Source organism: Eriocheir sinensis, chromosome 48 (assembly GCF_024679095.1).
Source record: "Eriocheir sinensis breed Jianghai 21 chromosome 48, ASM2467909v1, whole genome shotgun sequence".
NCBI classification, from domain to species: domain Eukaryota; kingdom Metazoa; phylum Arthropoda; class Malacostraca; order Decapoda; family Varunidae; genus Eriocheir; species Eriocheir sinensis.
The window spans coordinates 9,426,599-9,453,673 of NC_066556.1; the positions used below are offsets into that span (position 1 = coordinate 9,426,599).

Below are 27,075 nucleotides of genomic sequence, written 5' to 3' on the forward strand. Positions count from 1 at the left end.
GAGGAATGCTATGTGTTTACTAGCAGGTGTCAAGGCCAGCTGAGTCTGTTATCAGGGTGAGCACACTTGAAACTACACGGACGAGGGTTACTAAGTGTCTTATCAGAGTTGAAGTGTGTGATGAAACCAGACCTTGAGATATGAACACCCATTTCTCTCACAGTAGCATGGGTGGGCCTTGATACCTAAAGAAAAGTCATTATAATGGTAACCCCTCCATGGAAATAAAAAAAAGATACATTTTCATTGTTCCTGCAGCAAAGTAGCAAGTTAGGACTTGTAACAATAGGTTTAAGTTAGATCAGTTAATTTTTTTTTTAAAGAATGCATTGGCAAGAAGTGGTTAAGCAAAGTAGTAGATAAGTGGAGCATTCTTAATAGTCCTGTGGTGAGTGCAAGTACAACAACACTTTAGTGAAAATGATTGATAAATTTATGAGGGAATTATGGCCTTGCGGAGGCTGAGTGGCAGCTTAAAGACCCATTATTTCTGATGCTCTTATGTCCTGATGCAGTTGAGTTCACCGTAAGAGCATGATATTATGCCTTTTTGTTAATTCTTAATGAAAATCAGAAAACAAAGATAAATTTAACATATCAGTTGGGGAAATTTGATTAATAAAGATAAGCAGCGTTACCCCTCCATCCCAGCTCACTCCAACCAAGGCCTCTTGAATAGATTAAAATGAAATAGAGAATAGAATAGAATAAAATGGAATAGAAGCCTTAACTCTAACTTTCATTACACCATCTAATTCTAATGTTACTTTGTTATTTCACCTTTACTAGATGTTCCTGAAAACTTAACAGTAAACATTCAACAGGTGTGCAAAAGTCTTTATCCAAACATCTGCATAAAGCTGTTGTTACCTTTTTACCTCTCTCCTGCAAGCTGCACAAGTAAGAAAGGAGAAGAGAAATTGCCCTGCTGAAGACAGAAACATGACAGGTAGCCTTCAATGGGTGTGTAAGCTGTTCTTTACCTAAATGCCTGAATGGTCCTGTTGTTCCACCACTGCTTCAGGTTTCCTTCCTTGTCGAACTGGCGGCCCTTGTCATCGAAGCCGTGAGTCATCTCGTGGCCGATCACCACGCCAATGCCTCCGTAGTTGAGAGACTTGGGCAGGTGTTGGGAGTAGAAGAGCGGCTGAAGGATGCCTGCTGGGAACACTGCCAAAGAAGGAGACTGTTAAGGACTTCAATACTCAAGATTAGGGCAGAGTGAGGGTTACCAAATACCGAACATAGTAAGACCAGTTGACCCTCATGACTGCTATACTTCTGATGCCATTGAAGTTCTGGTTGACAAGCTAAAAAGATAAAGAAACTTAGAATTGCAATGTGTTCAAGGCAAGGACAGGGAGAGGCAGTGAGGTAGCCAGAGCAAGGAGAAATAGTAACCACCATTGACCCTCACGTCTATTGTACTTAGTGATGTCATTTAAGTTCCGGCTGACGAGAAGCTAAGAAGATAAAGTACCTAACTCATGACTGCAATGGGCTTAAGACTTGTGCAAGGGAAGGAAGTGAGATAACCAGAGCGAGACTTGACAGGAACACCAAATGACCATCATGACCATTACTTACTGATGCCATTAAAGTTCACATTAATGAGAAGCTGAAAAGGTAAAGTAACTCATGACTGCAATGGATTATAGATGAGAGCAGGATGAGATGATGAGGCACGTACTCAGAGGAAGGTTAAACAGTAATACCAACTGACCATAGCAACCTTTTTTATTGCTTATCTTTTCTTATCCTTGAGCTGCTTCCGTTACTGCAAAATAAATGAATAGATAAAAAAATAATGACCACTACTTACCGATGTCATTAAAGTTTGGGTTGTAGAAAGCGTTGAGGACGGCCGGAGCGGTTGACCACTTTGACTTGTTAACGTCCTCCCGCAGGCGCCCTAGATTCTTGGAGGCGTCGTACCGGAGCCAGTTAAAGATGTTCTGAAGGTGCTGGTTCTCCACGATGGTCAGCTGTGGGTGAAGGGGGAGTGTGGGTGCGAGGTAACAGGTAAGGTAGGTAAGATGCAGGTACAGGTGTTGTGTTGCTCGAATTCCACTTCACTATACCTCCACACGACCTCTGTGGGTCACGAAACACACAAGAAATTAATACAGACTTGGAAAGGGTTTTACTGGCGCTCAGAATTGAACCCACGACCGGTGAGATGAGAAAGCCACTCCTTAACCAGTCGGCCAAAGAGTGGCAGAGTGAGTTTGGGTGGCTTTCCCCTCAGGCAGGTCAGGCCCTACAGTGTGTGTGTATATGTGCGTGTGTGTAAATTCCTTGTTCCTTTCCCTTCTCTACTCCTACAATTCTCTCATATTCATTACTCCTCTGTATTTCCCTTTTTTACTACTCTGTTACTCATCACTTTACTCAATCCTTCTATTTCTCATATTTTCTACCATTATTTCTCTCTCTCTTCTACTCTGCTTTCTCCCTTTCACTCCCCTTTGTTTTATTTATTTCTTCTCTTCTTCTATATTTCTCTCTTTTCACTACTCTCTTATTTTTCTCTCTTCACTTGTTATCCCTCCTATTACCTTCTCTTTTCCTCCTAATCCTCTTCTTTTTTTCTCTCACCTACATACATGATGGTTCTTATTTCCTACTTTTCCTCCTTCTCCTCCTCATCTCTCACTGGTACTCTTTTCCTCCTCCTCCTCCTCTTCTCCCACTTACATTCTGGTACTCTTTGGCCAGTTCGTTAGGCCGAGTCAGCATCTCCGGGTACCCGATCTTCTCGTTCATGGCATGGGCCTTCTCCCTCGCCACGGCCCTCGTCTCGTCATCCATCCAGTCGTTCTCCTCCAGCAGGTCGGAGAAGGCGTCTCGCAGGGTGTGTATCATCTCCAGCGCTGTTTCCTGCGACCAAGGATATATGTGTTAGGAGTGGTGGTGAAGGTTATTGGTGGTGGAGGGAAATATATGATGTTTTATTTTCTTATTTATTTTTATTTTGGTTACCTTTTTTTTTGTCTTCTGAAATGTTGGTTGATTTTATGTTTTGTGGTGGTGGTTTTTATACTGTTTCTTATTTCCTCTCTTTTCTCTATTCTATTATTTATTATCTCTTTTCTTTTGCTTATCCCCCTTATTAACCTCTCTTTTCCTCCTCCTCCTCCTCCTCTCTTTTCTTATAGCATTTGGTCTGTCTCCATTTCTTGCTATGTTAAAAATGTATGCATGTGTGTGTGTGCTATATGTGTGTCTGTGTGTGTGTGTGTGTGTGTGTGTGTGTGTGTGTGAGGTGGAGGTAATATTCTTATGGCTTCCCCAAACATGTTTACGTGGGAGTATATATTGCAGCGCAGGGATGGAGGTGAAGCCTTTATGCATGAGGCCGTAACAGAGGGCCACGGCTGATGGGAATTGATGGGTGGTGTGGCCGCTGGTGGCTGGCAGTGGTGGTGGTGGCGGTGGTGGATGGTGATGTTGTTATTGTTGGTAGTGGTGATGTTGGTCTTGGTGTTGTTGTTGGTGTTGGTGGTAATGGTGGTGGTGGTGGTGGTGGTGTAAGTGTTGTTGTTGGTGTTGGTGGTAATGTTGGTGGTGCTGGTGTTGTTGTTGTTGGTGGTGGTGGTGGTAATGGTGGTGTTGGTGGTGTTGGTGTGGTGGTGGTAGTGGTGGTGTAAGTGTTGTTGTTGGTGTTGGTGATAATGGTGGTGGTGCTGGTGTTGTTGTTGTTGGTGGTAATGGTGGTGGTGCTGGTGTTGTTGGTGTTGGTGGTAATGGTGGTGTTGGTGGTGGTGGTAATGGTGGTGGTGCTGGTGTTGTTGTTGTTGTTGGTGGTGGTGGTGGTAATGGTGGTGTTGGTGGTGGTGGTAATGGTGGTGGTGCTGGTGTTGTTGTTGTTGGTGGTGGTGGTGGTAATGGTGGTGTTGGTGGTGGTGGTAATGGTGGTGGTGCTGGTGTTGTTGTTGTTGGTGTTGGTGGTAATGGTGGTGGTGCTGGTGTTGTTGGTGTTGGTGGTAATGGTGGTGGTGCTGGTGTTGTTGGTGTTGGTGGTAATGGTGGTGGTGCTGGTGTTGTTGGTGTTGGTGGTAATGGTGGTGGTGCTGGTGTTGTTGTTGGTGTTAATTGGTGGTGGTGGTGGTGGTAATGGTGGTGGTTGTTGTTGTTGTTGGTGTTGGTGGTAATGGTGGTGGTGCTGGTGTTGTTGGTGTTGGTGGTAATGGTGGTGGTGCTGGTGTTGTTGTCGTTGTTGGTGGTGGTGGTAATGGTGGTGGTGTGGTGGTGGTGGTGGTGGTGGTTGTAGTAGTGAAAGAGCAGACACAAAATACCGGTTCCTGTTTTCCTAGCTGTTTGTATTGTTCTTTATTTTCTTCATAATAATTTAGTTTCAAAACATAAGAAAAAACAACAAACACAGAAGAGCTAAATGAAATGTAATATCATGCATGCAAAAATGGTCCCACTCCTTTTTTTTTAAGCTGCAGGCCTGACTCAAGTAAAAATATATAAAAAATACAGAAGAAAAACAAAATAACCTGATGGAACAATGAAACCTTGCTTATTTTTTATCCCTGCAGGTCTGACTCCCTGATAGGTAAAAAAAGAAAAAAATGAAAACAAAACAAAAACAAAACAACTCCATGGAATAATAAATCGCCACTTAATACTCTTTTTTTTCCTGCAGGTCTGACTCTTTTGTATTAAAAAAAGAAAAGAAAAGAAAAAAGAAAAAAAGAAAAAAGAAAAAAAAGAAAAGAAAACAATAAAACTCCATGGAATAACAAATCTTCTCTTAATACTTTTCCTTTCCCTGCAGGTTTGACTCTCTTGTATTAAAAAATGAGAAGAAAAAAAAGGAAAAATTAAAGAAAATAAAACTCCATGGAAAAACAAATCTTCTCTTAATACTTTTCTTTCCCCTGGAGGTTTGACTTTCTTGTATTGAAAAAGGAAAATAAAAAAAAGAAAAGAAAAGAAAACTCCATGGAAAAACAAATCTTCTCTTAATACTTTTCTTTCCCCTGGAGGTCGGACTCTCTTGTATTAAATAAGGAAAAGAAAAAAAAAACAAAGAAAAACAATATATGGGATACTGGATCCTCACTTTGCTCTCCGGGTTGAAGTTCTCCTTGATGAAGAGCGCCCCGACCGCCATGCCCAGCCGCTTGTTGGTCCAGTCGATGCAGAGGTTCCAGCGGTTGCGGTCAGACTGGATGCCCAACAGCACCTTCTGGAACTCGTGGCGGCGGGCGCGGTAGTCCCGGTTGAGGTGCTGCGTCACGTCCAGCACCAGACGCCACAGCACATAGTTCCACAGCACTCTGCAAGGGAGGGGGGGGGGTACACGTGAGGGGGGGGTGCTATAGGGTACGTTTGTGACATCATCTGTTTTGTGGGTCTAGTATTTTATGAGGGATGTGGGTTAAGGGTTTGCTCTTTATATGACGGGAAAAAATGTTCATATTCCTCACTGTGTTTTTGTTGCCTTATCCATATTTTTTCAAGGCTTAGGAGTGTTTGAAGAGGATGGTGAGAGGGGGGGTCTACTTTTGGAAAACTGAAATGAATGTTATGTTTTACTTATGAAGGAGTACTACTTACCTCTGTTACGATCTAGCACTTAAAGGGAATGTAGAGGGGGGGGGGGGAGCATATACTTTCGTACTACTTATAAAAGAAAAATATTCACGTGTGTTGCCAAAGAAAGGTGAAGAGCTACACCACCTTACCTGGGAATAATAATACAAAACATGAATGCAAGCTCCCTAAAACGCACGGACATATTTTCCTTCACCTTTCTCTCCACACACACACACACACACACACACACGTTCCACTCTATCCGCACCTCGTCTCCGTGGACACCATAATCTTCCTCTCCACACACACACACACACACACACACGTTTCACCCTATCCGTACCTCGTCTCCGTGGACACCATAATCTTGGCCAGACGCTTGAGGTAGGGCATGGAGTACACCACGATGGGCTCCTCCGGCGTCAGGCTCTCGTCCAGGAAGGCGGAGAGGTAGTCCGACCACTCGAACTCCGGCACCTCCATCTTCAGCTTCGCCAGACTCATCTTCATGTAGTTCTTCCCTGTGTCGTGACGGTCGGCTTCCGGCATCGTGGCCTGTCGAGGGAGAGGGAAGTGAAGGAGGGTGCTGGTTGGTAGTGAAGGGGAAGGGATGGAAGAACGTGAGAGAGGGAAGGAAGGAAGGAAGGAAGGAAGGAGAATAGAGGAGACGGGAGAAAGGGAAAGGGAGGAAGGAGAGTAAGATAAAACGAGACGAGGCACTGAAGAAAAAAAAAACATTAAATTTGAAAGGTGAGGGAGGGAGAAGTCACAGCCACTACTTCAAAACCAAAAGGCAATCACACGCAAAAGAAAGCAGGAATAGAGGGACGGAGGGAAGGATAAATATTGTATGGATGGTGAGGAAGGGAGAAGTCACAGCCACTACTTCAAAACCAAAAGGCAATCACACGCAAAAGAAAGCAGGAATAGAGGGAGGGAGGGAAGGATAAATATTGTATGGATGGTGAGGAAGGGAGAAGTCACAGCCACTACTTCAAAAACAAAAGGCAATCACACGCACAAGAAGGCAGGAATAGAGAGAGGGAGGGAAGGATAAATATTGTATGGATGGTGAGGAAGGGAGAAGTCACAGCCACTACTTCAAAACCAAAAGGCAATCACACGCAAAAGAAGGCAGGAATAGAGGGACGGAGGGAAGGATAAATATTGTATGGATGGTGAGGAAGGGAGAAGTCACAGCCACTACTTCAAAACCAAAAGGCAATCACACGCAAAAGAAGGCAGGAATAGAGGGACGGAGGGAAGGATAAATATTGTATGGATGGGATAACCGAAAGTCACCACCACTACTTCAGAAACGAACAGCAGGCACACAGATACATACAGCGACAGAGCCAGCAAGGACCAGAAGAATGCAGGCACGCACACGCACACGCACACGCACGCAGGCATCCACATTCACGCACACGCAACAACACCCGCGAGAACATAGAATACAGTATGCAAGCACCCAGACACATGCAGTAATCTAAGCTGACACCCAAGCACACAAGCACACACGCACACACGCACACTTCCTGGACATAAATCAAACAGAGACACATACGCACGCAAACACCCAGGTAAGCACGAAGGCACGCACGCATTCACGAAACTCCTGCCACTTGCACTCGAGTCAACAAACTCTCGGAGCCTCATTTCCCTAACTCCTCGACGCAAAACTTGGCCCTCTCAAACTTTCTTTCGCGAGGGAGTATAAATAGACTGCCCTGGTGTTGCTTCCGTGTCTGTCCGTCTTCGACCTCCTACAAAATACTCCGTGGAAATAGAATGTGTAATGAGAGAATGAGAGCAAATACCTACACTTCCTGGGCATTACCTTTGTGTGTCCGATTTTTTACCTCCCACTCGGCGGAAATATAACGCGTAATGAGAACAGGCTTAAGAGTACCACATCAGGAGTCAGCAATTACAGGTTTGGGGTGTCACAAAGAGCGGTGAAGTATTCCAAGACTGAGGGTGTTGAGGCAAAAGAGGGCTAATTCATGGTCTCGTTCTCTCTTTCCGTTGCTCGTTATGTTGTTTATTACTTCCTTCCTTGCTCTCGTTATTATCCAGCTTTTACCTCCCCTTTGTCATCTAATTTAAACTCTTCTTCCTGTTCTCCCTTTCCTCACTCACCTACTGAAAATCACCCTCCACTTGCTTCCTCTTTCTCATTGTTCATCTTTTATCTTCTCTTTTTTCACGTAATTTAATCTCTTCTTCCGTTCCTTCCCTCCTTCCTTTACTTACTCCTGATCACCCCCTCCCTCCTCTTCTGCCTGCCCGCTTATGCTACACTCGCTCAATCTCCGTCTTTCCCCATATCTCTCCTTCCCGCAATCTCCCTCCTTCCCCACACTCTCCTTACCCCAATTTCCCCTTCACCATAACTTTCCTTCCCTCTCTCCCTCCACCCAACACAACGCATTCACACACTCACTTTCCATCCAGGGCCAACTATAGAGTACCAAAGGGTGAAAGCGCCAACTACTATACGGCGCCAAAGAGTTCAGGGCCAGCTACAGAGCAACGAAGGAGTTCAGGGCCAACTACAAAGTGCCAGAGTCCGAGAACCAACTATAGAGTGTCAGAATCCAAGACCAACTTTAGTGTCAGAGAATACAGGACCAACTAAAGAGAGCCAAAGCGTCCAGGGCCAGGTGTACGGCGCCCGAAGTTACTCACGTTAGCCAGGCGCGTCTCCAGGGCCAGCACCTCCGTCAGGTCCTGGCGCGCCGACTCGCTGTCCGCGCCCAGCAGCACCGCCACGTCCTGCATGAACCTGCCAGAGCCACACCCATGAGCCACATTCTAGTTATATTGCCGAGCCGTGTCACAAGGGATTACATGTTAATCGTATTACAAAGGTCACATCTGAACCGGGAAAAACAAGGGAAAAGAGGGAAAAAGATAATAGAAAAATTGGAAGAGAAGAGGAGGAAGAGATAACTTAGTGAAGGCTACATCTTATTCGTATTCATCAATCATACAACCCAGGAGCAAAAATAGAGGAAAAGAAAGGAAGAAAGATAATAGAATAATAATTTGAAAAGAAGGGGAAGAGAAGAGAAGGGACAACTCTGTGGGCTTATATCGTATCACAGGGGTCACATTCTAGTTGTATTCGTGAACCATACTACCAAGGAGCAAAAATAAAGGAAAAGAAAGGAAGAAAGATAAAAGAATAATTTGGAAAGAAGGCGAAGAGAAGAGAAAGGCTAACTCTGTGGGCTTATATCGTATCACAGGGGTCACATTCTAGTTGTATTCGTGAACCATACTATCCAGGAGCAAAAATAAAGGAAAAGAAAGGGAGAAAGATAAAAGAATAATTTGAAAAGAAGGCGAAGAGAAGAGAAAGGCTAACTCTGTGGGCTTATATCGTATCACAGGGGTCACATTCTTGTTGTATTCGTGAACCATACTATCCAGGAGCTAAAACTAACCTGAATCAAAGAGAGAAAAAAAAGAGGGAGAAAGATAACAGAAGAAATGGAGGAAAAGAAGAGAGAAGGAGGAGGGTGAGGTGGATAAAAGATAGGGATAAATATAACAGCTGAAGAATCGGAAAAAAAGAGGACGAGGGAGCGGAGGAGGAGAAGGAGGAAGAGGAGGAGTGGACGGGAGGAGGAGGAGTTTACTTGAGGTAGGCGGTAGAAGAAGTTAATAGAGGTAGAAAGAAAAGAAAATAGGAGATGGAAAAAGATAGAGAGAAATATAATAAAAGTAGAATTGGATGAAAAGACGAGGAAGAGGAGGAGGAGGAGAAGGAGGAGGAGGAGGAGGAGGAGTTTACTTGAGGTAGGCGGTAGAGGAAGTAAATAGAGGTAGAAAGAAAATAAAACAGATGGAAAAAGATAGAGAAATATAATAAAAGTAGAATTGGATGAAAAGACGAGGAGGAGGAGGAGGAGGAGGAGGAGAAGGAGGAGGAGGAGGAGGAGGAGGAGGACTTACTTGAGGTAGGCGTCGAGTGCTCTGCGGGAGGAGTTTGCTCTCAGAAAGTAGTCCCGACTGGAGAGTCCGAGCACCATCTGGTCTAGCTGAAGAGACAGGCAGGTCAACACACACACACACACACACACACACACACACACACACACACACACACACACACGCACACAGACTGACATACGTACTACATACACACATACCTACACATGACACAGATATACTTTTAAATACACAATTATAAAACATCTTACTTTAATTTTGTCTAATCCTTCAATTTTGTTCATTAAACCGTTTATCTGCGTACTGAGCCAGCAAATCTAGGTTAATGATGCGTAGACGGGGAGGAGACATCTGTCCGTCTGTCTACCTGTCTGCTTGTCTTTGTTTGCCTTTCTCTCTGTTTGTATATCTGTCCGTCTGTTTCTGTCTGTCTACCTGTCTGCTTGTCTTTGTTTGCCTTTCTGTCTGTTTGTATATCTGTCCGTCTGTTTCTGTCTGTCTACCTGTCTGCTTGTCTTTGTTTGCCTTTCTGTCTGTTTGTATCTGTCACTGTTTCTGTCTGTCTATCTGTCTGTCCGTCTTTGCCTGTCTGTCTGTCTGTCTGCGTGTGTTTCTGTTTATCCGCCAAGATTGAAGCATCATAAAGGGTATTAGTTATTTTTAAGTTATCACAATGGCATAAATGTATAAAGAATTGATTCGTCGATATAATAACAGCTTCCTCTCTTCTTTATATTCACAGTTTCTTTAACTATCAACAAAATCACTTGTGTTCTCCATCCCATCATATAAACACTCAGAAAAGGTAAACAACAAAATAAATAAATAGATAAATAAATAAACGCATCTAACAATTTTTTGGCCTGCTCAGATTTTCCAGCTCGCGTCATGTTAATTTCCTCTCGGCTCCAAGGAAAGGCCTGATGGGAAAAGTGGAGAAAGGTCGAGAAAAGTTTGCTGCATAGGAAATGGAAGCCGGGCGGGATAGAGACCAGTGATTCGGGGAGGCTCCAGTGAGGCGACGCGTCCACTCGGCCCTCTCTTTAGCTCCTCTCTGTAGGGAACTTCAAACCCAAAACTGTCTGACACTAATTAAAAGGAGTCTGAAAAGCTACTACGCCTCAAGGATGAGAGACATATAGTTTGTCTCTCATCCTTGCTACGCGTTACCCTAGTTTTCTCGTACTAATCTCACTCTTTGGACTAACTTCTGATAAGGAACGTTTATGCTCTCTCTCTCTCTCTCTCTCTCACCCCTTGTAGACAGAGTATTTTTGCTAATATTCTTTTTGAGAGCTTCTGGGAACTTGTTAAAGAGAAGAGAGAGAGAGAGAGAGAGAGATACGCCTGTCTGAAATGAGAAAACAGTTAGCCGTGGAGTTAATTAGTCACTCAAGCCAGTCGACGTTAGTGTAAAGAGTCGGGGGTAGGGGTGGGAGGTAAGGGGGAAAGGGTAGGGGATGTTATGCGAATGTCAGGAAGAGAATCGGGGAGAGGATAGGGGATACTCTGATTTAACCCCATAATGTCTCGTTGGCCATACTTAAATAAACAAAAAATCAAAATAGGCTGCTCTTTTAGAACCACTACCCTCGCCGGAGACAGAAAACCATTCCCTCCACCAAGTTTGTACCTGTGCTGGGCCGTTGTTGGGAGAGCTTACTCGGGCGATGTCTCAAGGGCTAGTCGGAAGTAGTGGGGAAAGTCGGGTGGGGGAGAGAGAGGTGAAGGTAAGGGGTAAAGAGGAGGAGGAAGGGTTGCTGGGTGACTGTCAGGAAGGGCATGAGGGAGGAGATGGTAGTTAGTGCGAAGTTGGAGTTTGAGAAGGGTGAGGGGTAAAGAGGAAAGAGGGGAGGAAGGGTGACGGTGGGGATCATTTGGGGAGGTAAATGGTAGATAAAAATGGGAAGTATATTCTATGGGGTGCTCTCAGAAGTGCCATGATTGCTTGGATTGGTATTGACTGAGGTGTAAAGGTAATGAATTAGGAAAAGGTCAAGGTGGTGATGGGATGGATGGCGTTGGGCTTCCTCGCAATCAGATGACACGAAATCCAATATCGGGGGTGGAGTAGTGACGGGAGTAATGGAGTGAAGTGTTGTCGAGGTGGGTGGAAAGTAAAGGGTTATCGGGGTGGGCGGAATGATGTCGGGGTGGATGGAGTGTTGTCGGGATGGGTGGATACTGGATAGGTGTGTCGGGGTGGGTAACGTCTCGTATCGGAGTGGATTGAGTGTTGGGATGAGTGCAGTGGAGTATTGGGGTGAGTGGAGTCTTGAGATGGGCGGAAAAAAGGTTGTCGGGGTTAGGAGGAGTGGAGTGAATAGTTGTCGGGGTTGGGTGGGTGGAATAAAGGGTTGTCGGGGTTAGGTGGGTGGAATAAAGGGCTGTCGGGGTTAGGTGGAGTGGATTGAAGGGTTGTCGGGTTTGGGTGGGTGGATTAAAGGGTTGTTGGGGTTAGGTGGAGTGGGGTGAAAGGTTGTCAAGGTGAAGGCGGGTGGAATAAAGGGCTGTCGGGATGAGAGTGGAGTGAAGGGTTGTAGTGAGTGGAGTGTAAGGGTGAATGGAGATTCTTGGGGTGGGTGTAGTGTCGGGGTGTCGGGGTGGGTGGAGTGTCGGGCTGTCGGGATGAGGGTGAAGTGAAGGGTACAAGTGAGTGGAGTGTTAGGGTGAATGGAGAGTCTTGGGGTGGGTGTAATGTCGGGGTGTCGGGGGGGTGGAGTGTCGGGATGAGGGTAGAGTGAAGGGTTGTAGTGAGTGAAGTGTTAGGGTGAATGGAGAGTCTTGGAGTGGGTGTAATGTTGGGGTGTCGGGGTGGGTGGAGTGTCGGGATGAGGGCGGAGTGAAGGGTACAAGTGAGTGGAGTGTCAGGGAGAATGGAGTCTTGGGGTGGGTGTAATGTCGGGGTGTCGGGGTGGGTGGAGTGAAGGGTTGTAGTGAGTGGAGTGTTAAGGGAGAATGGAGAGTCTTGGGGTGGGTGTATTGTCGGGGTGGGTGGAGTGGCCTCACCTGTATAACATTGACGGAGCTGTTCTTGTCGTCGGGCCCAACCCACTGGTCGATGAGGATGCCCTGGTTCAGCTCGCCCCGCAGCCGCCCGATCAGCGTCTCCACCGTGAAGTTCGGGGCGGTCCAGTTGGGCGTGGTGACCGGCCAGCCTCCAAGGGACTCCAGCACCTCCACCAGCGGCCCGTCTCCCGTCTCCTCAATCTGGCCTGACGCAGTGTTTACTTTTGGGGACGGTGGTTAGGGTGTCCTGGCCCCCCCCCTCCCCTAGTCTATCTATGCCCTTTGACCCCTGTTTTTCCTAAGTCATGTATACGTTATTGCTATTTTCTTTTGTATTATCGTTTTTTTGTACCAGTTTTCTATGTCGCAGATGTGTTACTGTTCTTTTAAGTCCCCGTTTCCTAGGTCCCATATGTGTTTCCGTTTTTCTCCCGTTGTTTTCTTTTTTTATTATATTTTTTTTGTCTCCGTTTCTAAGGCTGCATATATGTTACCGTTCCTTTCCCGTTGTTTCCTTTTTTTATTATTGCCGTTTTTTGTGTCTTCGTTTCCTAAAGTTCACATGTGTTTCCGTTTTTCTCCCGTTGTTTTCTTTTTTATTATATTTTTTTGTCCCCGTTTTTTGGGTTGCATGTGTTACCGTTCCTTTCCCGTTGTTTTCTTTTTTATTATTGCCGTTTTTTGTGTCTTCGTTTCCTGAGGTCCACATGTGTTTCCGTTCCTTTCCCGTTGTTTTCTTTTTTATTGCCGTTCTTGTGTCTTCGTTTCCTAAGGTCCACATGTGTTACCGTTCTTTTCCCGTTGTTTTTATTACCTTTTTCTTGTTCCCGTTCATTAGGTTACATATGTATTACTGTTTTTTCTTTCTCTCCGTTTCCTGGGTCGCATATGTATTACCGCTCTTTTTTGTAACCGTTTCCTTGGTGGTTAAGTGGTTGGCATGTCTAGTTACGAATCCACGGGCCTGGGTTCGAGTCTCCGCCCGGGCAGTCGGAGTGGAGTCAACCCAGCTGTTCATCCTCCCTTTCGGGCTGGTCGATAAATGGGTACCTGAGGAAACCCGGAGAAGGGAAACTGTCGTAACCCGGATGTCACCCAGGGAGAAAGGTACATGATTTTGGTCTTCCTTTTCTTCCTATTTTCTTTCCTTTTTCCTTTCCTTCTTTTCTCGTCCCTCCTGGTCCCTCTACTCATCTTGACAATCCTTCCTCTCTTCTTTCCTCCTCCCTTCCTTCCTTTCTCTCCCCTCCTGGTCCCTCCTACCATCCTGACAACCTTTCCTCTCTTCTTTCCTCCTCCCTCCCTTCCTTCCTTTCTCTCCCCTCCTGGTCCCTCCTACCATCCTGACAACCCTTCCTCCCTTCTTTCCTCCTACTCTCCCTTCCTTCCTTTCTCTGCCCTACTGACCCCTCTTCCCATCTTGCCAATCCCTCTCCCTTCTTTCCTCCTCCCTCCCTTCCTTCCTTTCTCTCCCCTCCTGGTCCCTCCTACCATCCTGACAACCCTTCCTCCCTTCTTTCCTCCTACTCTCCCTTCCTTCCTTTCTCTGCCCTACTGACCCCTCTTCCCATCTTGCCAATCCCTCTCCCTTCTTTCCTCCTCCCTCCTTTCCTTCCTTTCTCTCCCCTCCTGGTCCCTCCTACCATCCTGACAACCCTTCCTCCCTTCTTTCTTCCTACTCTCCCTTCCTTCCTTTCTCTGCCCTCCTGACCCCTCTTACCATCTCGACAGGGCGGATAGGAGGCTTTTACGGTCCTCTCCTCCAGTCTGTTTGAGCACTCCTCCCAACTTATGACTTCCCTTGGACTTCTGTTTCGCTCTGTTGCCTCATTTGTATCTGTTTCGTTTCCTCCGTGTCCTTCTCTTTGAACCTATCCGCCCTCTTTTTTTTTTTTTTCTTCTTCTTCTTCTTCCTGTCTTCGCTTGAGTAGTAATGTCTCCTGCTCTTCCTTTCGTTTTTCTTGTTTACTCAATGTTGTCTCCTTTTAGTCATTATTCCTGATACGGTTCCTAATCTAGCGCCAATGTCCTTGCAATAGTTCTCCATTTTTTTAAGTACAATGTCCCCTTTTTTTCTTATTTAATCCACCTTCCTATTTTCTCCACTTTTACCTACTTCGCCCTTTCGTATTTTTATTCACTTTATTGTTCTCTCCTTTTAGTCACAATTCCTGCTACGGTTTCAAATCTATTGTCACTGCTATTGTTTACTCCGATGTCCCCTTTTTTATTTCAAGGGTTTACTTTTTTATTTTGCATACCCTCTATTTTCTCCATTATTTCTCATTCGCCCTTTCATATCCTTTATTACTACGTTTTCCTTTTTACTGCCATGCCCCTTTTTGTCTACAGGGCTTTAGTTTTTCCTATTACTCCTAACTTTTCTATTTTCCTCACTATTTCCCTATTTGTGGAGCTTCACTCACTCTGTTCCCACACTGCATCATCCGGGCATAGATCCATCCTCTCCCTCCTACTCATCACTCACTCCCTGTCCGTTCACACACTGCATCATCCGGGCATAGATCCATCCTCTCCCTCCTACTCATCACTCACTCCCTGTCCGTTCACACACTGCATTGTCCGGGCATAGATCCATCCTCTCCCTCCTACTCATCACTCACTCCCTGTCCGTTCACACACTGTATCATCCGGGCATAGATCCATCCTCTCCCTCCTACTCATCACTCACTCCCTGTCCGTTCCCACACTGCATCATCCGGGCATAGATTCATCCTCTCCCTCCTACTCAGCGTCGCACACCCACCACGCATGTCCAGTAATAAAGATCAACACGGGATCCTGCTATGCCATATGCTGAGCCCCGTTACTTATCGCCCCATCGCTTCATCTCTCCCTCGCTCGCTTTAAATACGTCCAAAACAGTTTTTTTCAACATATATTTTTATCTCAATTTCCAACCTACTACCGTGCGCTCCAAGTCTCTCTAGGTTCTTTTTCTCTCTTTTCTCTCTCTCTCTCTCTCTCTCTCTCTCTCTCTCTCTCTCTCTCTCTCTCTCTCTCTCTCTCTCTCTCTCTCTCTCTCTCTCTCTCTCTCTCTAGCTTTACTCAATCTTCATGTTTTCTATTTTTTCTCTGTCTTTTTTTTTCTTTCTTTGTCTCTCTAGCATCACTCAATCTTTACGAGTATATTTCTCTCTCTCTCTCTCTCTCTCTCTCTCTCTCTCTCTCTCTCTCTCTCTCTGTCACACACACACACACACACACACACACACTCTCTGTTTCTCTAGCCTCCAGAATCCTCATATTTCTCTTTCCTTTTCTCTCTTTCTCTTTCTCTGTCTCTCTAGCTTCACTATTGTTTATGCTTCTCCTTTTCTCTCTTTCTCTCTTACTCTGTCTCTTTCTCTCTCTCCCAGTCTCTCTGCTTCACTGAATTTTCACGCTTCTCTTTCTTTTTCTCTCTTTCGCCTTCTTGTTGTCTCTTTCTGGTTCTCGGTTTTAATTGTACTCTCCTCTCCTTCCCACCTGTATTCCTTGTTCTGTTTCTCTTCCTTTCTTTTCTTTGCTTCCTTTTTCCCCCTTTCAATCATCGTTTTTCCCTTGTTCCCTCTCTTCATCTGTCTTGTCTCTCTCTCTCTCTCTCTCTCTCTCTCTCTCTCTCTCTCTCTCTCTCTCTCTCTCCTTTCCTCCTGTTTCTCACTTTTATTGTTCTTTCTTCTCCTTCCCATCTGTTCTCCTTGTTCTACTCCTCTCTCTCTCTCTCTCTCTCTCTCTCTCTCTCTCTCTCTCTCTCTCTCTCTCTCTCTCTCTCTCTCTCTCTCTCTCTCTTCCTCTCCTTTTTCCTCTCCTCCTCTCTCTCTCTCTCTCATCCTTTCCACCTCCTTCCTCCCTCTCCTTCCTCCAGTCTCTCCTCCACCCTCTTCCTTCCTCTCCTCTCCTTTCCTCAGTCGCCTTTCTTTCTCTACCTTCTTTTCCCCTTTTTCTTTTCTCCTTCTTCCCATTTCCTTTCTCTCCTCTCCTTTCTCTAGTCCCCTCCTCTTCCTCATCCTTCCTTCCTCTTTCCTTCTTCCTCCAGTCTCTCCATCACCCCTTTTTTCCTCTCCTCTCCTTCCTACTCCTCCAGTCCCCCCTTCCTTTCTCCTTTCCCCTCAGCAGCCCCTCCTCCTTCCCCTACCTCTCCTCCTCCTCCTCCTCCTCCCCCTTATGACTTACTATTATTCATGCAGGCCGTGTAGAACAACTTGGCTTTCCTGGTGGCCTCCCCCTCGTCCTTCTTGATTGGCTCCTGCAGAAGGCCTGGGAGGAGGAGGAGGAGGAGGAGGAGGAGGAGGAGAGAATGCAGAGGAGACGAAAATAGAGGTAACAGGTGACAAGTAAAAGAAAGCGAGTAGGACATGGAGGAAGAGAAGGAAAGGGGGAGGAGGAGAAGGAGGATGAAGAAAAAGAGGAGGAGCAGGAGAAGGAGGAGGAGGGGGAGAAGGAGAGACGATGATGAGGGTAACAGGTAAACAGCAAAAGAGAAGGAAATGGAGGAGTAGGAGGAGGAGGGGAAGGAAGAGGAGTAAGAAACACGAGAAAAAGGAGAAGGTGGATGAAGGAGGAGGTGGAGGAGAAGGAGAAGGAGGAGGAGGAATAGGAAGAGGAGGAGGAGAGAAACGATGATGAAGGTAACAGGTAAACAGCAAAAGAGGAGGAAATGGAGGAGTAGGAGGAGGAGAGGAAGGAAAAGGAGTAAGAAACACGAGAAAAAGGAAAAAGTGGATGAAGAAGGAGGTGGAGGAGAAGGAGGAGGAGGAGAGAAACGATGATGAGGGTAACAGGTAAACAGCAAAAGAGGAGGAAATGGAGGAGTAGGAGGAGGAGAGGAAGGAAGAGGAGAAAGAAAGACGAGGAGAAGGAGGAGGAGGAATAGGAAGAGGAGGAGGAGAGAAACGATGATGAAGGTAACAGGTAAACAGCAAAAGTGGAGGAAATGGAGGAGTAGGAGGGAGAGAGGAAGGAAGAGGAGTAAGAAACACGAGGAGGAGGAGGCAAAGGAAGAAATAATAGAGAAAAAGAAAAAGAAAAAAACAAGAAAAGATCAACACTGGGGCTCAGGGAAGTGAATATCTTTTTATCATTCATGGAGCGTAAAAAAATAATGCAACGAGATGAAGAAGATTTACCTGAATAACATTACGACGAAAGTTTTCCTGCAACGCTAACTCAACTCACATTCATAGTTGAGGAAAAAAATAAAATAATAACGCAAAAAGAGGGAAAAAAAGTAAAAAAAGTAACGTTGCCAGCATTCATAACGTGGCAAAGTTTTAACTGGAAAGGAAGGAAGGAAAAAATACGGAAGGAACTATATAGAAGTGTACATTAGTTTGAGCGAAAAATACAGCTTACACACACCTAGCTTATAGAAGTGTACATTAGATTGAGGGAAAATTATAGCTTGCACACACCTAGCTTATAGAAGTGTACATTAGATTGAGGGAAAATTATAGCTTGCACACACCTAGCTTATAGAAGTGTACATTAGATTGAGGGAAAATTATAGCTACACACACTTAGCTTATAGAAGTGTACATTAGTTTGAGGGAAAATTATAGCTTGTACACACCTAGCTTATAGAAGTGTACATTAGATTGAGGGAAAAATATAGCTTGTACACACCTAGCTTATAGAAGTGTACATTAGTTTGAGAGAAAATTATAGCTACACACACCTAGCTTATAGAAGTGTACATTAGTTTGAGCGAAAAATACAGCTTACACACACCTAGCTTATAGAAGTGTACATTAGTTTGAGAAAAAATATAGCTTGTACACGCCTAGCTTATAGAAGTGTACATTAGATTGAGGGAAAAATATAGCTTGTACACGCCTAGCTTATAGAAGTGTACATTAGTTTGAGAGAAAATTATAGCTTGTACACGCCTAGCTTATAGAAGTGTACATTAGTTTGAGAAAAAAATATAGCTTGTACACGCCTAGCTTATAGAAGTGTACATTAGTTTGAGAGAAAATTATAGCTACACACACCTAGCTTTTACGTTCATAGATAGAAGAAAAAAAGGATGAGAGAGTTATCAAGTAGGGAAAGGATGAGTGAGATAAGGAAGAGAAATGGGATGATAATGGTAAAAAAAAAAGGAACGATAAAGAAAAATGAAGATCAAGAAATTATACACACCTAGATTTTACGTTCATAGATAGAAGAAGAAAAGGATGAGAGAGTTATTAAGTTTGGAAAGGAAGAGTGGGATAAGGAAGAGAATGGGAATGATAATAGTAAAATAAAAAAAAGAAAAGGAACGATAAAGAAAAATGAAGAGAAGGAAATTATATCAGGATAAGAGCAATTAGACAACAAGAAGGAAAGAATAGAACTTCGAAACTGTTGATGAAAGGAGAAAGAACATAAACAATAAAATAACATGAAAGTAAAGTGTCATTGGAAGAAAAAGGAAAAAGAACAGAAAAGAAAACAACGGAAAAGGAAAAACAAGAGAGAACAACAACCGGGAGAGGAAGAAGAAAAAAAACGATCCTACAGTAATAATTTTGGAGTATTTTCTGCCATGACTTCGAAAGTGTTATGAGAAGGAGAAAAGAAAATAAGAGGCAATGAAAAGTTTGAACGGAAGAAAGAGAGAATACACAAGAAAACACTATGCAAAGGAAGGTGTTGATGGAAGGACGAACAGGAAGAAAACAACAGGCAAATAAAGGAGATGAGAAACGGGAATAAGAAGAATAAAAACAACGACCGTCAAAGAATGAAAAAAATACCAAGAACCTTCACTAATCACCTAACGAACGAACATGAAAATAACAACCAAAGGAAGAAAGAGGAAGAACATGAAAGAAAACAACCACCGAAGAAAAAGAAAACAAGCTCCTTCAGTGCTCACCTCTCAGGATCTTCTGCAGCTGGTCGGCCATGACTTCGAAGGTGTTGATGGAGGCACGGTCTTCCGGGATCAGGTGCTTGCGGTTCCACATCCCGCAGGCGAACTGGAAGAAGTCGTTGCAGGGGTCCGCCGTTTGGTCCATCGCCTCCAGCAGGGATGCGGCTGTGGGGGCAAGGAAGGAATAAAAGAAAGATGAAAATTAGAACAAGAAGAAGAAAGAATGAAAAAGAATAAAAGGAAAAATGCATGAAAGAAATGAACAGGAAATTGAAGAAAATGAAACGGAGAAAAACATGAGACGCAGAGAGGAAGTGAAGATGATGATGATGATGAAGATGAAGAAAGAAGAGGAGGAGGAGGAAGAGGTGATGGAAGGATAGGTCGGATATATGCTTTAGGAGGAGAAGGATAAGAGGTTGGCGATGAGGATTAAATGGAGGAGGAAGAGGAAGAGAATGAGGATGAGGATGAGGTGATGGAAGGATGGTAGGATATACATTTTAGGCGGAGAAGGAGAAGAAGTTGATGGTGAGGATATAAAGAAGGAGGAGGAGGAGGAGGAGGAGGACGAGGAGATGGAGGAGGAGAAGGAGGAGGAGGAGAAGGCGGCAAAGGAGAGGAAGGAAGAAGTGAAACAGACTAGAGGAAAGAGGAAAGCTAAGGAGGCGAAGTAGGAAGAGAAGGAAGAAGATGGGCAGCAAAGGAGAAGAAAAACGGAGGACGAGAGAAAGAGAGGACGAAAGGTCTGGAGTAAGGAGGCAGAGGAGGAGATAAGGAGGAGATAAATTATACAACTCTTCGTAGGTATTGTATTTGTTCAGCAGTGGAAAAGAAAAGAGGAAAGGAGGAGGGTGGGAAAAAGAGGAAGAGGACTAGAGGATTGATTGTACGAGGAAAAGGAAGAATAGAAGAAGTAAGAGTGAAGGAAGGATACAGGAAGATAAATAAGAGCAGAAGAAGACGAAAAAGGTGTGAGAGAGAGGAGAACGAAAAGCAGCAAGAGGAGGAGGAAGAGGAAGAGGAAGAGGAAGAGCAAGAGTGAAGGAAGGATACATGAGGAGAAGTGGGAGCAGATGGGGAAGAGGAAGGAAAACGAAAGAGAGGAGAAAGAGGAGGAGGCGTGAGGAAAGAAGAGGAAGAGAACCTGAAGAAGTGGAGGTGGAGGAGGAGTGAAGGAAGAAGAGGAGGAGAACTAGACAAAGAGAAAGAGGAGGTAGAGGGAAGATTTAAAGCACAGAACACTTAAGAGATCGACTGACTGGAAAAAAAATAGAGGTGAAGGGTAAATAAACGGTGTTAATAAGCACTGGAGGAGGAGTGAGTAAAGAAGAGGAGAACTAGACGAAGAGAAAGAGGAGGTAGAAGGAAGATTTAAAGCACAGAACACTTAGAGATAGACGGACTGGAGAAAAAATAGAGGTGAGGGGTAAATAAATAAGGACTGGAGGAGGAGTGAAGAAAGAAGAAGAGGAGAACTAGACGAAGAGAAAGAGGAGGTAGAAGGAAGATTTAAAGAACAGAACATTGAAAGATCGACTGACTGGAGAAAAAAAAAATAGAAGTAAGGAGTAAAATAAAATAAAAAAAGTCGTTAATAAGGACTGGAAAAAGAGAGCTTGGAGTATTTATTGAACGCAAGGAGACAAGAGCGTGTAAGATGAAAAAAAAAAGTGACTAGGAAGAGGCGGAAGAATGCTTAACGAACAGAAAATAAAAAAAGGAAAAAAAATACAAAAGTTAACGTCTGGGTAAAATAATGACTTCCTTAATTAATGCAAATGTGAAGTTAAAATAGACCACTCCTTCTCTCTCTCCCTTCCTAATGCACCCACCTGGTATAATTGGACGAAGAAGGGTGGAATGAAAGAAAATAAAAGGAGAAAATAAAGAAAGCAAGGAAGGACAGAGAGAGAGAGAGAGAGAGAGAGAGAGAGAGAGAGAGAGAGAGAGAGAGAGAACAAACAAGGAAGGAATAAAAGAAAGATGAAATTAGAACAAGAATAAGGAATGAAAAAGAATAAAAGGAAAAATGCATGAAAGAAATGAATAAGAAATTGAAGAAAATGAGACGGAGAAAAACATGGGAGGCAGAGAGGAAGAAAAAGAGATAACAAAAGAGAAGAAAAGTGGGAAGAGAAGAAGCAAAGGATGGAACTGAAGGAAAAATATGAACGAATAGAGGAAAGGAAATAGAAGACAGGAGAAAGAAAGGCAGGAGAAGAAGAGAGGGGAAGGAAAAAACGGAGATTATAAGAGAAAAAAGCAACTAAAGAAGGAAAAATGAGAAAGATAAGAAGAATCAGAAAGAAAAAATAGGAAAAAGAAGGGAAAGAAAAAAGAGAAGAGGCAGTAGAGGAGTAAGAAGCAAAAGAGGGATAAATAAGAAAGAATAAGAAGAATGAGAAAGAAAAAAAATGTAGAAGAAAACGAAAGAAAAGAAAAAATGGAGGAGGCAGCAAAGAAGCAAAAGAGGAAAACTAAGAAGAATTGGAGCGACGGAAAAGAGAAAAAGAGAAAGACGAAAAAAATAAGAGAAAGAAGCAAAAAAAAGATAAAATAAGAAGAATGAGAACGACAGAAAAAAAGAAGACGAAAAAAATAAAAGAAAGAAGCAAAAAAAAAAAAGACAAAATAAGAAAGATTAGAAAGAAAAAGGAGAAAGACGAAGAAGGAAATCAGGAAATACAGAAATAGAAGGAAGAGAGGAAGGGCTTTCAGGGTAATACAGCGCAAGAGAAAGACGCAAAAAAAGGAAAAAAAAGAAAGAAAAAAATAATCAGAACGAAAAAAAAAAAAAAAGAAGAACGAACCTCAGAAAGAAGAGCCAGGATTGAGGAAGGAAGAAGGAAGAGGAGAAAAAAGGAAGAATATGGAGAAAGAAAGAAAGCCCGGAGAGTCGAGAATGAGGAAGGAAAGAAGGAACAGAGAAAAAAAAGAAGAAAGAAAGAAGGAAGAAAGAAGGAAGAGAAGAAAACTAGAAGAAGAAGAAAAGAAAAAAAGGCAGGAAAAGAAGTGCCAGGGATGAGGGAGGAAAGAAGGAAGAGAGAAAACAGGAATAAGAAGAAAGAAATAAAAAAAGGAAGAGAAGAAAAAAAGGAATAAGAAGAAAGAAATAAAAAAAGAAGGAAGAGAAGAAAAAAAGGAAGAATAAGAAGAAAGAAAGAAAGTCAGGAAGAGGAGCCAGGAATGAGAAAGGATGAAGAAAGAGAAGAAAAATGGAAGAAAGAATAGAAGAAAAAAAAAGAAAAAAAAGTCAGGAAAAAGTACAGGGAATGGGGAAGGAAGAAGAAAGAGAAGAAAAATGGAAGAAAGAATAGAAGAAAAAAATAAGAAGAAAAAGAGTCAGGAAGAGGAGCCAGGAATGAGGAAGGAAAAAAAGAGAAGAAAAAATGAAAGAAAGAATAGAAGAAAAACATAATAAGAAAAAATAAAAAGCCAGGAATGAGGAAGGAAAGAAGGAGGAGGAGGAGGAGAGGGAGGAAGGGAGGGAGAGCTTTCAGGGTAATATCGGGACTCAGCAGCACAGGGAGGAGGAGGAGGAGGAGGAGGAGGAGGAGGAGGCCCGACTCGCAAACACCTTCATCTTTATATAAAACTTTGCAAGACAGAGCCTGAGCGTAACCTGCAGCGACGACGAGGATTCCTGAGTGAATAATGCAGGAACAGCCTTGGAGGGGGGGGGGGGGGGGGGCAGGAGGAAGAGGAAGAGGAAGAGGTGGTGGATGAAGAGGAAGCGTGTGCAGGGCGAGGCAGGCCAAGGACGCGGTACATGAAGGGGCGGAAGATGAAGAGGACGGAAGGAAGAGGAAGAGGAGGAAGTGGAGGAGAGGGAAGAACAAGGACCAGGGGGCAAAGAAGGAAAAGGAGGAGGAGGAAGAGGAAGAACACGGGAGGACGCGGTACATGAAGAGGAGGAAGATGAAGAGGAAGAGAAGGAGAGGGAGGAACAAGGAACAGGGAAGAAAGAAGGAAGAGGAAGAGGAGGAAGAACACGGGAGGACGCGCTACATGAAGAGGAGAAAGAGGAGGAAGAGGAGGAGGAAAGAAGGAAAAGGAAAAGGAAAGAAGAGGAGGAAAGGGAAGAACACGGAAGGAAGGAAGGAAGGGAGGAAGGAAGAGGGGAGAAGGGAGGAACGCAGAACGGGAAGGAAGTAAAGAAGAAAGAGGAAGGAAGGAAGGAAGAGGAGGAAGAACGCTGAAGGAAGGAAGGAAAGAAGAGGAAGAAGAGGAGGGAGAGGAAGAACACGAAACAGCCCACGGGAAGAGAAGCAGGAAGAGGAAGAAGAGGAGGAGGACAGAGGATTCATAGGCGTTGAAATAAAGAGAAGAAAAAGGAACACGAAGTTGAGAAAAAAAAGTCAGAGGAGGAAGAGGAGGAAGAGGAAGAACCCGGAACAGCCTAAGGGAGAAGAAGAAGCAGGAAGAGGAAGAGGAAGAGGAGTCATAGGTGCTAAAAGGAAAGAAGAAAAGGGAAGAATACGAATATGAAAAAAATATCGCGCGTAAAAAGGAGAATAAAAATGTGAAAATTATGTGTCGAGCAGAAAGAGTAGGAATATAAAAGAAGGCTCGGAGGAGGAGGAGGAGGAGGAGGAGGAGGAGGAAAAAGATGCAGGAGGAGGAGTGGAAGAAGAAGGATGAGTGAGAAAAGTCCCAGAAGGAAGAGGAAGAGGAGGAAAAAGGACAGGAGGAGATGAGACACGAAGAGGAGGAAGAGAAGGAAGAGAAGAGAAGGGGCAGGTAAAGGAGAGAGTGAGGGAAAAAGAGAAGCAACAGGAGGAGGAGGAGGAGGAGAAGGAGGAGCAAGTGAAGGAAGGAGCAGAAAGAGGAATAGAAAGATGAAAAAAGGCAGAGAAAGAGTAAGAGGAAGAGAAGTGAGAGGAGAAAGACACGTAACAAGAGGAAGCGTCACAGGAGGGGAAGGAAAAGGAGGAGCAGGAAGAGGAAGAGTGAAGGAAGGAAACAGGAAGAGGGGTGGAAATAGAGGAGGCAGGAAAATGAATGAGGAGGAAGGAAGAACGAGAGGAAGGAGGAGGAGTCGTAAGAGGAAGAGGAGGAGCAGAAAGAGCAAGAGGAATGAGCGCAGAAGGAGAAGAGGGAAAAGGTGTGAGATGGGAGAACGAAAAGCAGGAAGAAGAGGAGGAAAAAGAAGAGCAAAAGTGGAGAGCAAGAGAGTGAAGGAGGAAAAGGAGGAGAAGAAAAAGATGTGAGAGAGAGGAGAACGAAAAGCAGCAAGAGGAGGAGGAAGAGGAAGAGGAAGAGAGTGAAGAGCAAGAGTGAAGGAAGGGCACGAGAGGAGAAGTTCGAGGAGAAGGGGAAGAGGCGGGAAAATGAATGAGAGGAGAAAGGAAGAGCAGGAGAGTGAAGGAAGAGGAGTGGGAGCAGAAGGTCCTGGCTCATGTATTAGCTGGGTGGCAGGTTATTGCCGCCCTAACAATATGAGGGAGAAGCCAATATTCCCGGCCCCAATAAGAGGCGGGCGACCAGGAGCCATCAGTAACCAGGAGTGACGCGAGCCTTGTGAGGGGCCCCGACGATGGCTTCTCGCGTCGACCCAACTCACTGTCTGTCCATATCTCTCTTAGGGTCGTATTATGAGACATTTCGCCGCCCAAGATCACCTACTCGACAAGACTTTCGCAGGAGTTGTGGGCATTTTCAGGAGTAGTTTTATGACCCTGGTGGTACTTTGACCCTTCCTCTGTACCGCGAACCTGAAGAAACTCTCATCAGAACCCGATTGACCCCCTCCTTGACCTTTAGAAATAGCTGATGTGAGAAGCGAAAATGTCTCATAATACGACCCTAATAGTCTCTTCGTTACCCTTCCCAGGCAGTCTTTTCTCCTTGTTTTGAAGGGTTGTGTTCTTTAAAGCCCGTATTCTTAATCATTCCGGCCCCCCAAACCACATATTTGACAAGGCTTTCGTTGGAGTTATGGGCCTTTCCAGGGGTAGTTTTACGATCCTAGTGGTAGTCTGACCCTTCTTCTGTACCGTGAACTTAAAGAAACACACATGATAACCTTAATCATCTCCCTTTTGGCCTTTGAAAACAGTTGATGTGAGAGGATGAGGAGTCTGAAAATACGGACCTTAGTGTCTTGTGGAAATCTCTTGTTATGGTTGTTTTAATGTGTTGTGTGTTCTTCGTTGTCTTGTGGAAAGCTCCAATTTTCATAATGGTCGTTTTGGTGGATTGTGTACTACGTTGTCTTGTGGGAACCTCTTGTAATTGGGGTTATCGTTAATGATCTTGTTGTTATTGTTATTGGTGCTGTTTTGTTCTTCTTCCTGTTCTTCTCGTTCTTGTCCATGCCAGTTTTGTTTCTTTTTCTTTCTCGTCTTTTGTTCTTAGTAACCTTCTTATTTTTTTTCCTCTTTTGGTAACCGATTCTTCTTGTCAGTCTCATCCCTAACACATGCACAGCCTTCATATGCCCATCATAAAAAAAATAACAAAAATAGGAGGAGAAAGAGGAGAAAAAGAAGGTTCAGGAAAGAAGTGGAAGAGAGAGGAGAACAAGAAGCAACAGGAGTCGATGGAAGAGGAAGAAAATGAAAAGCAGGAGAAGGAAGAGAAGGAAAGAGGCGGAAGAGGAGTAGAAAGATGAGAATAGGCAGGAAAAGAGTGAGGGAAAAGGAGAGAGAGAGGAGAACAAGAACCAACAGGAGGAGTCACAGGAAAAGGAGGAAAATAAAGAGCAGGAAGAAGAGTAGAAAGATGAGAATAGACAGGAAAAGAGCGAGAGGGAAAAGGAGAGAGAGAGGAGAACAAGAAGCAACAGGAAGAGGAGGAAAATAAAGAACAGGAAGAGGAGTAGAAAGATGAGAAAAGGCAGAAAAAGAGCGAGGGAAAAGAAGAGAGAGAGGAAAACAAGAAGCAACAGGAAGAGGAGGAAAACAAAGAACAGGAAGAGGAGTAAAAAGATGAGAATAGGCAGGAAAAGAGTAGGAGGAAAATGGACCACCACCAATACCACTCCAGCTTCCTCCCATCATCTTCCTCTCACCATTTCTCATAATCCCTATCACCATTGCAGCCCTATTCCCTTCCTCTCACCATCCTCATCGTCCCCCTCACCACCATCTTCACCATCACGTATGTTCCTCAGTTTCACCACACACACGCACACAGCCTTTCCCTAGCCATCACCCCCATCATCACCACCACAAGCCGTTCCTCCCATCATCCTCTTCCTCTCCCCATCCTTACCTCACCTTCGATCTCCCTTCCCTAATGTTACCTGCCATAATTATACAAGGTGACTAATTATTGAAGGCAAGAAAATAACTGTACGGAAATAGATAATCAAGCACTTCATTCATATCCATTTTAAACCATTTTGTCTAACAGGTAACATTAGATTTACCTTTCCTAATGATGTTACCTGCCATATTGTATCAGGTAACTAACTATATATTTAAGCCACACTAACACACCCTCCCTTCCATCCCCTTCTTCTCAACCCCTTCATCACCACCCTCTTCTTTCATCCCCTTCATCGTCCCTTTCGCCATCACAGCCACATGCCCTCCCTTTCACCGTTCCCCTCTATCCTCTCCTTTTCACCCCCCCCCCCCTCACCCCCTCACGCCCCCAGTCCCTTGTCTCATCAGCCAGGCACAAGGACTTCTGCCTCCCTTTAGGTCTTCCTGCCTCAAGCTCCTCTTCCCCACAGCAGCTGCATC

At 44.4% G+C, this 27,075-nt stretch overlaps 1 protein-coding gene across 2 annotated transcripts in view; it reads right to left on the reverse strand.

The window, feature by feature from the left end:
* LOC126981569 (neprilysin-1-like) overlaps positions 1 to 27,075 on the reverse strand; it is a 34,164-nt gene that overhangs the window by 5,626 nt on the left and 1,463 nt on the right. For both annotated transcript variants that reach the window (XR_007733993.1, XM_050832968.1), the window contains exons 2-11: positions 19,385 to 19,546; positions 16,696 to 16,779; positions 12,520 to 12,725; positions 9,514 to 9,599; positions 8,242 to 8,338; positions 5,894 to 6,105; positions 5,075 to 5,291; positions 2,698 to 2,880; positions 1,823 to 1,985; positions 984 to 1,170 (exon numbers count right to left, since the gene is read on the reverse strand). Coding sequence is in view for 1 of the 2 variants with exons in the window: in XM_050832968.1 (XP_050688925.1) it covers positions 984 to 1,170; positions 1,823 to 1,985; positions 2,698 to 2,880; positions 5,075 to 5,291; positions 5,894 to 6,105; positions 8,242 to 8,338; positions 9,514 to 9,599; positions 12,520 to 12,725; positions 16,696 to 16,779; positions 19,385 to 19,526 (1,577 nt within the window). In the remaining variant the exon portion in view is untranslated. The remainder of the gene's footprint in view (positions 1 to 983; positions 1,171 to 1,822; positions 1,986 to 2,697; positions 2,881 to 5,074; positions 5,292 to 5,893; positions 6,106 to 8,241; positions 8,339 to 9,513; positions 9,600 to 12,519; positions 12,726 to 16,695; positions 16,780 to 19,384; positions 19,547 to 27,075) is intronic.